Genomic DNA, 17117 nt, shown 5'->3' with positions numbered 1-17117 from the left:
TGCATAAAAATATATTGAATTCTACTTATGAAATTTAATGATCATTGTAATAAAATATCATGTGTTATTAAAAGCTTAGTAAGTAATGTACTCTATTTATTGAAGCATTATTTTAAGGCACAGTTAAAATAATCTTGTGTGCTTGAGCAATTCTTATGAAAAGTAGAAAATAAGAAGTTCTTACCAAGTTTGCAATGATATAATGGTAACCTTTAACATGCTTTCCAACACTTACAATCTGTGAAGATATAAGCAAATAAGAGAAAATCAATTTTAATTCACTGAAATATTATTTTAAAATTATTATCTATTTTAGCATAATTCCATGTAGAATCATAATGGGAAAATGATAGTTTTTTAAAAAATAAAAGTCACATATTATAGTTAGAAGAATTGATAAGCCATATTCAAAATAAGTGGTAAAAAGTACCACTTTTATTTAAATCACATTCTATCAACCTCGTTCAGAAAATTATTATAATCTCCTTAAAAAGGATGACAATGCTATGAACCAACATTTATATATATTTCTCATGAGAGTACATCAACATAGAAGCTTAAAATGATTTTCATCCAAAGACTTTAGACGTACTTCACTTATTGATAATTTATAAAAACGGAAGATAGGCTGCTTGGTGTCTTCATAGAGTAAGAATAATCATCTATGAGTAGACTGAGTAGCAAGCAAGGTTTTTTAAGGCACAATCTCTGTTTATAGACATCTCTAATACCAGAAAATATTTAGTGAATTCTCACCTGTATATGAATGCAGTAGTGTTTTCTTATAATTACAAAAAGAAAAAAAAAAACTTCAAAAAGCTTTTCTCTCTGTTGGATTCTTTTTTTTTCTGAGAATGTTTTCAAAAATGTTTAGGAAATTAGAAACTCAAACATCTTTTAAAAAATTCTAGAGATCTTTTCAAAGTTCAATTTTATTTTTGCTTTAGAGATTACAACTCTCATTCTCTGAAAAACTGAAAATTCCTTCAACAAGAGAAAATCTAATTTCAGTTACTAATGAGCAGCTTTGTAACTTCACTGGTGTTGTCAATGAAAGCCACAATTTTCAGGTATGTTCATTGTCAAAGACAAAAATTAAATTATTTTAAGCATTTTATTATCCCATAAAAATAATTCTGTGTAGTTGAGTGACTTATGTATGAAATGTAGGAAAACCCTTTTAAAATCAGAATATATGATGGACATAGAGAGTAGAAAAATGGTTATCAGAGGCTGGGAAGGGTAGTGGAGGTGGGAGGGAGGTGGGAATGGTTAATGGGTACAGAAAAAAACAGCTAGAAAGAATGAATAAGACATACTATTTTATAGCACAACAGGGTGACTATAGTCAATAATAACTTAATTGTACATTTTAAAAATAACTAAAAGGGTGTAATTGGATTGTTTATAACACAAAGGATAAATGCTTGAGGGGGTGGATACCCCATTCTCCATAATGTGATTATTACTCATTGCATGCCTGTATCAAAACATCTCTTTATAACACAAAGGATAAATGCTTGAGGGGGTGGATACCCCATTCTCCATAATGTGATTATTACTCATTGCATGCCTGTATCAAAACATCTCATGGACCCCATAAATATATATACTACTATGTACCCACAACAATAAAAAATAAAATAAATAAATATATAAATAAATAAGATCAGAACATATGAATTGTGCTGGAAAAGAGTTTTGTATACATGGCTATTGGTGAAATAAAATTTCTGCTGATCTTATGTTTTTGTTTTGATTGCATTCAAGACCTTCTTTCTATTTTTAATGTTCTCCAGTTTCAGTACAAGTTGTTTAGATTTTTACTTTTTAATTTCTGTTCATATTGTTTAGGATTTGTTGTACTTCCTGACTATGAGGGCTGATTGCCGTTTAACAATCCTGGGAAATTCACTGCCAATATCTCTTAAAATAATCCTTCAAAGATGTTTTCCGTTTGCTTCTAATAGATACTGCAATGTTGGTATCACTGGCCTGGGGCCACTTTTATGATAAGTTCTCAGCTTCTAGATTCCCAGACCACAGTATATGATGTAAATTCAAAATACAATCTGTCTCAAGAACAAGGCTGTGACGACAGATTCTCAAGGAAGATATTTTCCTCACCACACTAAGCCTAGGCCAAGGCAGAAAACACTTAGTTGACTCTGTACAGGGGACAGAATTTTTTCAGCTATACCCTTTTATTGGGCTGTTGCCCTTCACTGGTCTGGCTTTATGTGTTGACTTGACTGAACCCAAATCTTCTGTTCTTGGGAAAGCATTAAATGCCCAATCAGCCTACCCAATCTGGCAATTTCCTTCATCACAGCTGCCTGTCATCTTGGCCCCTGAAGATTTTCTTTACTTTCTTGGAAGTTCAGCTATGCATTTATAATATTTTACATAACCTTTCTCTATGTTTTATATTGCCAGATTTATCTAGCCCACAATTTATCTAAAATAGAACTTTCCTTGAGAATCTTACCATGAAGATGAGGACAAGCAACAAATAGATGGGATTGTGGAGAAAGCTCGGTTTATGAAATAGCTGAATTAGGTGTCATATTGGGCAATCTAGACTTGAGTGATTTAACATGGGTGGAGCAGGATGGAGCCATCTTATTTTCTGGGAATCTCCAGTCTAGCTTGTGCAAAAGATAATTATCAGGAGGATGCTTGATTGTACTCAGCCACGAAATGGCATATTGGCATATTCTATTATGGAGTTTACTACAGATTCCTGCTATTAGGCTACAGCAGGGGTTGTTGCCACTCAGCAATCCATTATTTATCTCTTGCTGATTCACTATACGTTTTTCTGGTGTGGCTATTTAAGCCATTTTGCACTCTCGCTAAGCCCCTGTCCCCACCCTGCCTCTTATTTCCTAACACTCTCAGCTTGTGATTTCTTTGTGACTGCAGTCAAAAATGTGTCAGTTTTATTTTAAAAATCCATTTTAAGTGCAAATACTTGTAAATGTTAAAAAGATGTGGAACCAGTAAAAATTCTGCGCTTGGTGTCTCCATAAAGAACTCATTGTCCATTCAAGATTGTTTAGCAAAAAACTATAATAAATTAAAGCTTATACAACGCATTTTCAAAGAGTGAGGACTTATAATACCACAAGGAACTGAGAAGGACAAAATTCTTGGCACAAAAGGTCTTGCAGAGCTCCATATGCATCAACATTCTGGTAACTGAGAGCTTGGGGAGTAGGGATCTGGAGATTTATTTACCTGGCTGGTGATGCTAGAGGCATCAGTATCTCTGCTGAGCCAGATCCTGGCTGGGAAAAAAACAAATGTACTGCACAAACACTGTGAAGTTCTCATTGCTTTAGTTTCTTTGTGAAAAAAATTCAATTTACAATCCATTGAGTGGTGTCCTGTAAATAGGGTGTTGTTTATTTTTAAATGATTGTGTAAAACTGACAGTGTCATGGTTGTGGTTTCACATGGCTTTCATCATCTCAACAAAAGTGAAGAATATCTTCTGTAAAGAATAAATTTGAATGAGTTGACTGTGGGTGCAGACCAAACCTTGTATCTCCTATGTAATTGCTTTTTAAAAAATATATAACTAGGGAAAAGAAACAGTTTGAGTTGAAAGATAGGAATATAAAATGGCACTGTGTGCACACAAGTGTGGTTGGCTTAGTTGTCATGGGAAAACAATGCCCAGGGTGAGTACTTGGTTGCAAAATTAATTATGGCCTTTCCTAAAGACAGAAAAATGTAGGGGAAGACAATCTGTGTATTTTATATTTTTAAAAGAAACGGTGCTTCCTGACTTTTTAGTGATCACCATTCTAACTGGTGTGAGATGGTATCTCATTGTGGTTTTGATTTGCATTTCTCTGACGGCCAGTGATGATGAGCATTTTTTCATGTGTCTGTCGGCTGCATAAAGGTGCTGGAGAGGATGTGGAGAAATAGCAACACTTTTACACTGTTGGTGGGACTGTAAGCTAGTTCAACCATTGTAGAAGACAGTGTGGCGATTCCTCAGGGATCTAGAACTAGAAATACCATTTGACCCAGCCATCTCATTACTGGGTATATACCCAAAGGATTATAAATCATGCTGCTATAAACACACATGCACACATATGTTTATTGCGGCATTATTCACAATAGCAAAGACTTGGAACCAACCCAAATGTCCATCAATGATAGACTGGATTAAGAAAATGTGGCATATATACACCATGGAATACTATGCAGCCATAAAAAAGGATGAGTTCATGTCCTTTGTAGGGATATGGATGAAGCTGGAAACCATCATTCTCAGCAAACTATCACAAGGACAAAAAACCAAACACTGTATGTTCTCACTCATAGGTGGGAATTGAACAATGAGAACACTTGGACAAAGGAAGGGGAACATCACACACCAGGGCCTGTCATGGGGTGGGGAGATGGGGGAGGGATAGCTTTAGGAGCTATACCTAATGTAAATGACAAGTTAATGGGTGCAGCACACCAACATGGCACATGTATACATGTGTAACAAACCTGCACATTGTGCACATGTACCCTAGAACTTAAAGTATTAAAAAAAAAAAAGAAACTCTGTAACTAGACTAAAAATAATGATCATCTGTTTAGAGTTCTGTAGAATAGGTTAGGAAGGATCAATTATACACTCTCAATGATGATTATCCTTACCAAAATAACGTGTTTAGGAGAAGTGACTAGTTGATTCTTGTCATTACTTTTTTTTCCCTGTGTGTGGTGTTTTTTTGTTTGTTTTGGTTTTATTTTTGTTTTGTTTTTGTTTTTTAAGAAGCAGAGAGTTGTTTAGGAATATCCATGGTGCTGGTCAAATAATTAAGTTCTATAATCAGGCAATCAGGCCTATGCAAATTAATAAGGTGAATGCCAGGTACAAACATTATAAATTTTAACTGTTTTATTAACAAATTATTGCATAACCAATCTTCAAGAATGCAACTTCCAAATCCTTAGTCTTTGATGGAAGTTGGAGAAAATGAATCAGGACACTTTTCCAGGTTGACTTCACTTTTCAGTTCAATTTAGTTCAACAAATGTCAGTGGAGTACTTCCTACCTATACATTAAGGCTAAGAGATTTAAGGATTATAAAGATAAGTCTGTCAGTGCTGCTATTACGAGGGTGTTTATTATCTCATAAGGGGATGAGATTCACAGAAATGGCCAAAATACAGAGCCAAATAAGGGGAATGCAGTGGGTTTCAAGAAGTGATATCACTTGCTTAAGAGAACAAGGCAGACTTTTAAGAATGAATAGACACTAAATAAATATTGATTCAAGGAATGAATAAAGAAGTTAATCAAGATATAAATGTCAAAAACACTAATATATTAAGGTCAATTTGAGAGTTGCAAATTAATGATAGTTTGGCCTTTAATCCACAATCAGATGTTATATTAATCCTTTACATATCAATGGTTTATAAAGTACTCAGGGGTCCTTCTATAAAAGTTGCTGTATATTATTTCTAACTATTACTACCAGGCTGTGATCATTCTATTGAACATGGTCTTCCAACTAAAGACATGCAATGGCACACTAGAATAGAAATAATTGGTTTTTCTCTTAATTTGTTCTTATTAGTCAACTGGAAATTCCTCTCTTGGTTGTGTTCATGTTCCAGAGAATTCAGTGACATGGAGAAAATGGCACAACATATTCAGAGGTGTTAAGGCTATGATACTGGTAAATGTTCTAAACTTATTGTCATGAGGGCAGTCACTTTCACTAGTCCTCTTTTTCTGTAGAAATTCCAGACTCCCAGATGTTCCCCAAATGTTGATTTTCAAAACGCTTTAAAATATTTTACTGCAGATAAGAACAAAAGCTTTAGTATCACTTCAGTTCCATCAAAAGAAAAATATAAGGCGAGGGGCTTTTGCAAACAAACAACAGACTTAAACTACAACCTTGTAAGATAACAGCAGGACTTCAGTTTCAGGGCTGTGATGTAAAATGGAGTGGGAAAAATAAAGCACTTCAGACCCCAAAAACTAAGGCTGTTTAGTGTGAGATGAGATTTAGGAGGAGGCTAGGTAATGTAAATTCTTATCAGATATTTTAAAGGAAATGATATACCAAAGCACATAAACATTTGTGTGTGGGTCTGTGTGTGTATATGTGTATGTAGGGGTGTGTGTGTGTGTGTATGTGTGTATTTATTTTCTTCTATACTTGGAGACGTCAGAAATTATGGAAGTTTCTAATTAGGAAGAACTCTTTTTTGGAGGAAGGAGAGAGAAGAAGAGTTTCCCATAAAGGGAATGGCTGCCTTTCAGAGTAGTGATCTCTCTGTCACTGGAAGTTCCTAGCAAAGTCTGACTGACTTTCAGTGAAAGATGTTGGGATAGGGTGGTCCTTTGGGTGACAGAGTCCTGTAAAGCCATACAGGATGTCTCTATGGTCAGTCACCGTAATAGACACTATCAATGTCTTGCCTCGTCTCTTCCCTTGTCATCTCAATGCATACTTGCTCACCTTCAAACTGCCAGCACCTGAATTTCCTTGCCTCAGGGTTTTCTGTGGTCTACAGAGCTGACATTGCCCTCAGAGAGGGAAGAGTTTAGAAGTGCCAGATCATTAATGCCCTCCTTCCCAGCAGCCCACATACAATTACTGACAGGAGTTGGTGCGTAAGGACTCCAACTCCCTTGCCCAACAAATGACATGATTCCTAAGTGTTCTACATTAGCCTCCTCCAGTAATTAGTTTACACTCATTCCAAATGGGATTAACCCCCTGTCACCCAGATGGTAATTTGCTTGATAAATGCACCTTTCATTGACTGCATTTCTCTACTCCCCTTCCAGCCTGTTCTTTACCTCCCAAACAAACTGTGTGCACACAAATCTTTGTTTTAAGGTCAGCCTCTGGGGGAAATCAGCTATGACGGTCTCCAAGTAAAAAACTGAACCAATGTAGCAGTAGAATTGATAATGTAAAAAAATACTTTTGTTGGCTAATGATCCCAAGCTTTTCATCTCTGTATCATAATATATTTATGCTATATTTAAATACTTACTCTCTAGGTATAATTAAAAACTCAGGTTGCATAAGATACCATACCTCTATTTAGATATCTAAACTGTAGAAAAAGGTTTACTTTCTCACGTAGGCTAATAGGAATGATTCAGTGTCTTTATTTAGTAAATTATTTCTATTTCTAACACAATTTTCACCTTCAAAATGTCTTCACTTGTGAATATCCATTCTTAGTACTGTTTTTTTTTTATTTCTTTTTCTGACTTTATTCCAAATGTTAAAAAAAAATGACCTTCAGTTCCATCCTTTCAGGTCACAGATTTTAGATCACTTTATATGCACCTCTCCCCAATTTTATTGATTAGCAAACTGAGTGCCCTACAAGAGATATGGTTTGTATAGGGTCCTAGAACTATAGAGTGAAAAGCAAGTGCTGAAATTCAGCTGTTTGATTCCTGGTCCCATGTTCGTTCCATGCCACCCCTTTATCCCACCATGGAACTGCCAAAGGCTATTGAAAAGCACTTGTAGAGTATATCCTTCTCTCTGCCTATCATGGTGGTTCTAAAATTCTATATCTACAAGCCTTGGATAATAAAATTCTCATCATCTCAACTATGAACAATTCTTAGCACAGCTCCATTTTGATTTAATAGCATTTTAATTTAGTGATTTAAAATATTTGCTAAGAGGTATAAATGATTGTATGGCATTTGTGATTATGAATTTGAAGCACATGTAATAGCTTGAAAGAACTGTTAGAAGCAAGCTCTTTTTAAATTAAAGAGACATTTGCAAGAAACAATATAAATATAATTCTAATAAGATGTAGGTGGAAGGGGTAATTCCTTCCTTTCATAAACAATTACATTAAATAAATATAGTCATTAAATGATGAAGCTGGAACTCCAGCTAGGTCTTTTGACTATAGTTTCCATACTGTTTTCACTACACCCTGTTCCCTTCTTTAGACCACAGGAGTTCAGACTTATTTTTGGCCAATATTAATATATCTTTCATAAGAGAAAAATGAACAAAATATATACCTGTGAGAATAACATTGTCTATCATATCAGATAATTGATGAATACCAAACTTGTTTATGAGAAATCCAAGCTTTCTCATAATGAAACAAAGACACAATTCTTTTCTTACAAATAATCTCCTGTCTGAACATATTGCTTATTTGAATAACAGTATATATACAAAGTGTTCCTAATTCCATTTTGTATGGGGCTAAGACAGGGACACACAGGTGGAGAATTATTAGGTAAACTTTAATGCGTCCTAGTCTGGGTTTGCAGTTGCTTCATATATGCATAGTAAAGCAAATTAGCAGAAAAGCTTAACTTGGATTTATTTTTGTGTAGCTTGTACTTTTCCAAATGTATATTGAAAATGACAGTTCGTGTATGTATCCCAAATGTAAGGCAAATACAACTCAGTCCAATAGATAATTTTATTTATGTAAAACAAGCTCAAAGTAATCAATTAAAAATTGAAATACTGGGGACCTGGGCAAGATGGCCGAATAGGAGCAGCTCAGGTCTGCCACTCCCAGCGACATCAACGCAGAAGGCGGGTGTTCCTGCATTTCCAACGGAGATACCTGGCTCATCTCACTGGGACTGGTTAGACAGTGGGTACAGCCCATGGAGGGTGAGCAGAAGCAGGGTGGTGTGTCACCTCACTTGGAAAGCACAAGGGGTCAGAGAACTCCCTCCCCTAAACAAGGGAAGCTGTGAGAGAATGTGCCATGAGGGATGGTGCATTCCAGCCCAGATATTACGCTCTTCCCACAGTCTTCACAACCTGCAGACCAGGAGATTCCCTCGGGTGTCTATGCCACCAGTTCTGGGTTTCAAGCACAAAGCTGGGCAGCCGTTTGGGCAGACACTGAGCTAGTTGCAGGAATTTTTTTTCATACCCCAGTGGCACCTGGAATGCCAGTGAGACAGAACCATTTACTCCTCTGGAAAGGGGGGCTGAAGCCAGGGAGCCAAGTTGTCTAGCTCATTGGATCCCACCCCCATGGAGCCCAGCAAGCTAAGATCCACTGGTTTGAAATTCTCGCTGCCAGCACAGCAGTCTGAAGTCAACCTGGGACACTCCAGCTTGGTGGGGGGAAGGGCCTCTGCCATTACCTCACATTGTAAACAAAGTCTCCGGGAAGTTTGAACTGGGTGGAGCACACCATAGCCCAGCAAAGCTGCTGTAGCCAGACTCCCTCTCTAGATTCTTCCTCTCTGTACAGCACATCTCTGAAAGAAAGGCAGCAGTCCCAGTCATGGGCTTATAGATAAAACTCCCATCTCCCTGTGACAGAGAACCTGGGGGAAGGGGTGGCTTGTGGGCACAGCTTCAGCAGAATTAAACATTCCTGCCTGCTGGCTCTGAAGAGAGCAGTGGATCTCCCAGCACAGTGCTTGAGCTCTGCTAAGGGATAGACTGCCTCCTCACGTGGGTCCCTGACCACCATGCCTCCTGACTAGGAGACACCTTCCAGTAGGGGCCAATAGACACCTCAAACAGGAGAGCTCCAGCTGGCATCTGGCGAGTGCCCCTTTGACATGAAGCTTCCAGAGGAAGGAACAAGCAGCAATCTTTGCTGTTCTGCAGCCTCCACTGGTGATACCCAGGCAAACAGGGTCTGGAGTGGACCTCCAGCAAACTGCAGCAGACCTGCAGAAGAGGGTCCTGACTGTTAGAAGGAAAACTAACAAACAGAAAAGAATAGCATCAATATCAACAAAAAGGACATCCACTCGGAAACCCCATCTGAAGGTCACCAACATCAAAGACAAAAGGTAGATAAATCCATGAAGATGAGGAAAAACCAGTGCAAAAAGGCGGAAAATTCCAAAAACCAGAACACCTCTTCTCCTCCAAAGGATCACAAATCCTCACCAGCAAGGTAACAAAACTGGACAGAGAATGAGTTTGATGAATTGACAGAAGTAGGCTTCAGAAGGTGGGTAATAACAAACTACTCCGGGCTAAAGAAGTATGTTCTAACCCAATGCAAGGAAGCTAAGAACCTTGAAAAAAGGTTAGAGGAATTGCTAGCTAGAATAACCAGTTTGGAGAAGAACATAAATGACCTGATGGAGCTGCAAAACGCAGCATGAGAACTTTGTGAAGCATACACAAATATCAATAGCTGAATTGATCATGGAGAGGAAAGGATATCAGAGATTAAAGATCAATTTAATGAAGTGAAGCATAAATACAAGATTAGAGAAAAAAGAATGAAAAGTAATGACAAAGCCTCCAAGAAATATGGGATTATGTGAAAAGACCAAACCTACATTTGATTGGTATACCTGGAAGTGATGAGGAGAAGGGAACCAAGTTGGAAAACACTCTTCAGGATATTATCCAGGAGAACTTCCTCAACCTAGCAAGATAGGCCAATATTCAAATTCAGGAAACAGAGAGAACACCACAAAGATACTCCTTGAGAAGAGCAACCCCAAGACACGTAATTGTCAGATTCACCAAGGTTGAAATGAAGGAAAAAATGTTAAGGGCAGCCAGAGAGAAAGGTTGAATTACCCACAAAGGGAAGCCTATCAGACTAACAGAGGATCTCTCTGCAGAAACCCTACAAGCCAGAAGAGAGTGGGGGTCAATATTCAACATTCTTAAAGAGTAGATTTTTTAACCCAGAATTTCATATCCAGCCAAACTAAGCTTCATAAGCAAAGGAGAAATAAAATGCTTTACAGACAAGCAAATGCTGAGATTTTGTCACCACCAGGCCTGCCTTACAAGAGTTGCTGAAGGTAGCACTAAATATGGAAAGGAAAAACTGGTACCAGCCACTGCAAAAAACATACTCAATTGTAAAGACCAGTGACACTATGAAGAAACTGCTTTAACTAATGGGCAAAATAACCAGCTAGCATCATAATGATGGATCAAATTCACATGTAACAATATTAACCTTAAATGTAAATGGGCTAAATGCCCCAATTAAAAGACACAGACTGGCAAATTGGATAAAGGGTCAAGACCCATTGGTGTGCTGTGTTCAGGAGACCCATCTCATGTGCAAAGACACATATAAGCTCAAAATAAAGAGATGGAGGAAGATTTATCAAGCAAATGGAAAGCAAAAAAAAGTAGGGGTTGCAATCCTAGTCTCTGATAAAACAGACTTTAAATCAACAAAGATCAAAAAAGACAAAGAAGGGCATTACATAATGGTAAAGGGATCAATGCAACAAGAAGAGCTAATGAGCCTAAATATATACGCACCCAATACAGGAGCACCCAGATTCATAAAGCAAGTTCTTAGAGACCTACAAAGAAACTTCAACTCCCACACAATAATAGTGGGAAAATTTAACACCCCACTGTCAATATTAGACAGATCAAAGAGACAGATAATTAACAAGGATATTCAGGACTTGAAATCAGCTCTGGATCAAGTGGACCTAATAGACATCTACAGAACTCTGCACCCCAAATCAACAGAATATACATTCTTCTCAGCAACACCTCACACTTACTCTAAAACTGACCACATAATTGCAAGTAAAGTACTCCTTAGCAAATGCAAAAGAACAAAAATCATAACAAACAGTCTCTCAGACCACAGTGAACTCAAACTAGAATTCAGGATTAAGAAACTCACTAAAAACCCCACAACTGCCTGGAAACTGAACAACCTGCTCCTGAATGACTACTGGGTAAATAACGAAAATTAAGGCAGAAATAAATAAGTTATTTGAAACCAGTGAGAACAAAGACACAATGTACTAGAATGTCTGAGACACAGGTAAAGCAGTGTTTAGATGGAAATTTGTAGCACTAAATGCCCACAGGAGAAAGTGGTAAAGATCTAAAATCGACACCCTAACATCACAAGTAAAAGAACTAGAGGAGCAAGAGCAAACAAATTCAAAAGCTAGCAGAAGACAAGAAATAACTAAGATCAGAGCAGAACTGAAGGAGATAGAGACACAAAAAACCCTTCAAAAATTAATGAATCCAGGAGCTAGTTTTTTAAAAGATTAACAAAATAGATAGACCACTAGCCAGACTAATAAAGAAGAAAAGAGAGAAGAATCAAATAGACACAGTAAAAAATGATAAAGGGGATATCACCACTAATCCTAGAGAAATACAAACTACCATCAGAGAATACTATAAATACCTTTTTGCAAGTAAACTAGAACATCTAGAAGAAATGGATAAATTCCTGGACACATACACCCTCCCAAGACCAAACCAGGAAGAAGTAGAATCCTTGAATAGACCAATAACAAGTTCTGAAACTGAGGCAGTAATTAATAGGCTACCAACCAAAAAAGCCCAGGACCAGACAGATTCACAGCCAAATTCTACCAAAGGTACAAAGAGGAGTTAGTACCATTCCTTCTGAAACAATTCCAAACAATAGAAAAAGAAGGACTCCTCCCTAACTCACTTTATGAGGCCAGCATCATCCTGTTACCAAAACCTGGCAGAGACACAACAAAAAAAGAGAATTTCAGGCCAATATCCCTGATGAACATCAATGCGAAAATCCTCAATAAAATACTGGCAATCTGAATCCACCAGCACATTAAAAAGCTTATCTACCACGATCAAGTCGCCTTCATCCCTGGGATGTGAGGCTGGTTCAACATATGCAAATCAATAAACATAATCCATCACATAAACAGAACCAATAACAAAAACCACATGATTATCTCAATAGATGCAGAAAAGCCCTTCGATAAAATTCAACACCCCTTCATGCTAAAAACTCCAAATAAACTAAGTATTGATGGAACGTATCTCAAAATAATAAGAGCTATTCATGACAAACCCACAGCCGATATCATACTGAATGGGCAAAAGCTGGAAGCATTCCCTTTGAAAACTGGCACAACACAAGGATGCCCTCTCTCACCACTCCTATTCAACACATTATTGGAAGTTCTGGCCAGGGTAATCAGGCAAGAAAAAGAGATAAAGTGTATTCAAATAGGAATAGAGGAAGTTAAATTGTCTCTGTTTGCAGATGACATGATTATATAGTTAGAAAACCCCATCTTCTCAGCCCAAAATCTCCTTAAGGTGTTAAGCAACTTCAGCAAAGTCTCAGGATACAAAATCAAGTGCAAAAATCACAAGCATTTCTTTACACCAATAATAGACAAACAGCCAAATCAATAGTGAACGCCCATTCACAATTGCTACGAAGAGAATAAAATACCTAGGAATCCAACTTGCAAGGGATATGAAGGACCTCTTCAAGAAGAACTACAAACCACTGCTCGAGGAAATAAGAGAGAACACAAACAAATGGAAAAACATTCCATGCTTATGGATAGGAAGAATCAATATCATGAAAATAGCCATACTGCCCAATGTAATTTATAGATTCAATGCTGTCTCCATCAAGCTACCACAGACTTTCTTCACAGGGTTAGAAAAAACTACTTTAAATTTCATGTGGAACCAAAAAAAGAGGCTGTATAGCCAAGACAATCCTAAGCAAATAGAACAAAGTCAGAGGCATCACACTACCTGACTTAAACTATACTACAAAGCTATGGTAAACAAAACAGCATGGTACTGGTACCTAAACAGATCTATAGACCAATGGAACAGAACAGAGGCCTCAGAAATAACACCATACATCTACAACCATCTGATCTTTGACAAACCTTACAAAAACAAGCAATGGGGAAAAGATCTCCTATTCCATAAATGGTGCTGGGAAAACTGGCTAGCCATATGCAGAAAACTGAAACTGGATCCCTTTCATAAACCTTATACAAAAATTAACTCAAGATGGATTAAAGACTTAAACATAAGACCCAAAATTATGAAAACCCTAGAAGAAAACCTAGGCAATACCATTCAGGACATAGGCATGGGCAAAGACTTCATGACTAAACACCAAAAGCAATGGCAGCAAAAGCCAAAACTGACAAATGGGATCTAATTAAACTAAAAAGCTTCTGCACAGCAAAAGAAACTATCATCAGAATGAACAGGCAACCTACAGAATGGGAGAAAATTTTTGCAATCTATCCATCTGACAAAGGGCTAATATCCAGAATCTACAAGGAACTGAAACAAATTTATAAGAAACAAACAACCCCATCAAAAAGTGGGCAAAGTATATGAATAGACACTTCTCAAAAGAAGACATTTTTGTGGCCAAGAAACATGAAAAAAAGCTCCTCATCACTGGTCATTAGAGAAATGCAAATCAAAATCACAATGAGATACCATCTCACGCCAGTTAGAATGGCAATCATTAAAAAGTCGAACAACAGATGCTGGCAAGGATGTGGAGAAATGGAAACACTTTTACACTGTTGTTGGGAGTGTAAATTAGTTCAACCATTGTGGAAGACAGTGTGGCCATTCCTCAAGGATCTAGAATCAGAAATGCCATTTGACCCAGCAATCCCATTACTTGGTATATACCCAAAGGATTACAAATCATTCTACTATAAAGACACATGCACACGTATGTTTATTGCAGCACTATTCACAATAGAAAAGACTTGGAACCAACACAAATGCCCATCAATGATAGACTGGATTAAGAAAATGTGGCACAAATATACCATGGAATATTATGCAGCCATAAAAGGATGAGTTCATGTCCTTTGCAGGGACATGGATGAAGCTGGAAACCATCATTCTCAGCAAACTAACACAGGAACAGAAAACCAAACACTGCATGTTCTCCCTCATAAGTGAGAGTTGAACAATGAGAACATAGGGACACAGGGAGGGGAACATCACACACTGGGGCCTGTTGGGGGGTGGGGGGCTAGTGGAGGGATAGCATTAGAAGAAATACCTAATGTAGATGACAGGTTGATGGGTGCAGCAAACCACCATGGCACATGTATACCTGTGTAATAAACCTGCACGTTCTGCACATGTATCCCAGAACTTAAAAAAATATAGATACACCATGTTAAATCTAAGATATTCCTGTGAAAAAATTCTCAGTAAATTAAAAAATAAAAATTAACAGTTAATTTATACACAAAAAAATTAAACTATTCACAGTATAGTTCAATGGTATTTACATTTTATGGTATACTTTTTGAACATGATAATTCCAAAAGTAGTAGTATATACAGTTAATTTTGTTTAACCAGAAAGTCAAATATCTAATTTCTTGAGATGTCTGTAATTGGACATATCATCAATGAGTAGATATCTATTCTTGAATTATAAAGAAAACTTGATGGGGCTGGTGGTGATGGGAATAAGTTATCTCCAAATATCACATACTGTTATGAATGTTCCAAAGGGATATATCATTAGGGAGGAATATTTGCTGAATTTTCACATCAAACATGTTGAAGATGAAATTGTTCAACCGTGGAATTCATAAGCACCTGGTGAAGATTTTGTTCACAGTATGGATGAACTTCTAAGAACCAGTCAACTTGAGAGTCTATGATTCTGTGATTCTCCAATGTAGAGGACTGTGCGAGCCATTGGCTCTGGGAGGCTTCTGTTAATATGTGATGTTCTCACCCTATCCCCTTGCTGTTATATATCTTTTCTTTATTATATTTGAGATAATACCATCTGAATGTCCTTTCTTCTTTCATTTTTCTTAAATCAAGTTTTCTTTTATTTTCTTGGATGAATACAAGGCAAATAAATTGTAAAGAAGTGGCTTCAAAGTGTTTCACAGCCAATTTTACAAAGAACACTAGGTTAAATAAGGTTTAAGAGGTTTCTTTGCCATAGGAATTTTTAGAGACTTCAATATGCTAATGTACAATGAAGTCTCAATAGCTAGGGTATGCAGTTTTGTAGAGCAGTTCTAAAAGGTTGTTTAAGGACATTCTTCCTAGAGCATTATCTTTCACTCACCTCCTTCCTTAACTTTCACATACATTTCTGACTTTATGTTGCTTTGGCATAAACATAAATGTTGCTTTAGCATCATTTTCTTATTTCCCTTCAGTGTTGATAATCTATACCCACAAAAATGACTCAATTAGACTATAAAATATGTTCAGTTCATAATTTTGGAAGTAATCTTCAATATTAAATAACTTCAGCTAATACCATTTTTGGTCAGGGTTTTACATTTGCATGTTTAAAATTATATTTAACATATGAAATTGTGATTAATTCTGAAAGTCATATGACTTCAGAGTCATTCTCTTTGCTTTTATTTCAGCAGATTTTTTTACACATTTGAGTTTATTTGGGCTTTTTTATGCTATACTTCAAATATGTAATAGACAACCAGCTTCCTCTGAAGTGGATTCATAAAGACACAGATGTAACTAGATACCCTGTCTTTATAAATAAGTTAGACCCATTTACATTTGTTAAAATGATTACCTCCCATATTATTAAAACAAATATTATTATAAATATTATTTAAAAAATCCCAAAGTTCTAACTATAGAAATAAAAGGCAAGAAAAAATACCTCTCCCTAATAAATTAGATTGACCTATTTGCTGTGGGTATGTAATTTTTGCATAGCAAGCTCAGTTTATTTTGCCTATATTTGTCCACAGGCCAGTCAAAACTTAAAGGCTATTATTCATATTGACTAGCAATACTATTAAAATTGCCAAAACAAATTTATTTTTCTAAAAACCCTACTTGGATTAGTTATACTTCTTAAAATCTTAACAAAAATGGTGTTTGGCAAATTAGACATTTAATAAACAAATTTAATATATTAATAATTTCTCATTATCACTATATGGCATTATATATTTGTTTCTTTGTTGTGTGGCTTCCCCACTAAAATATAAACTGCAATGTGCAGGGGTTTTCCTAAGCCGAGGATATGCCTGGCCTGACCTATAACAGGCACTCAATAAATATTTAAGTAGATGTCAAACAAATTAAGTTATACACTGGTATAAATGTGACTATAGAAAATATAGTCTACAGATGAAGTATCATTGTTTATTCGCTACACTCCTTAGTCACCAGGTACACTGCTCAGTCACTTGGCTTTCTACCTTCTGGTTCATTCTCTATGTTGTCATCGGAATTATGGCTCTAAAACACGACGTCAATTATGTTTAAAAACATCCGATGACATCTGTGATGCAATGATGAATTTAAAACTTCCTAGTAAAGCCCATGAGGCCACTCATAATCTGCCTT

General features: G+C 36.6%; 1 protein-coding gene across 6 annotated transcripts in view; it reads right to left on the bottom strand.

Moving 5' to 3' along the window:
- Window positions 1–17117, bottom strand: part of GRIA4 (glutamate ionotropic receptor AMPA type subunit 4) — a 381426-nt gene that overhangs the window by 93929 nt on the left and 270380 nt on the right. For all 6 annotated transcript variants that reach the window (XR_010127632.1, XM_054440025.2, XM_063671385.1 and 3 more), the window contains exon 6: window positions 185–238. Coding sequence is in view for 5 of the 6 variants with exons in the window: in XM_054440025.2 (XP_054296000.2) it covers window positions 185–238 (54 nt within the window). In the remaining variant the exon portion in view is untranslated. The remainder of the gene's footprint in view (window positions 1–184; window positions 239–17117) is intronic.

The sequence above is a fragment of the Pongo pygmaeus genome, chromosome 9 (assembly GCF_028885625.2).
Source record: "Pongo pygmaeus isolate AG05252 chromosome 9, NHGRI_mPonPyg2-v2.0_pri, whole genome shotgun sequence".
Lineage (NCBI taxonomy): Eukaryota > Metazoa > Chordata > Mammalia > Primates > Hominidae > Pongo > Pongo pygmaeus.
This window is presented reverse-complemented; position numbering and strand designations above follow the sequence as displayed.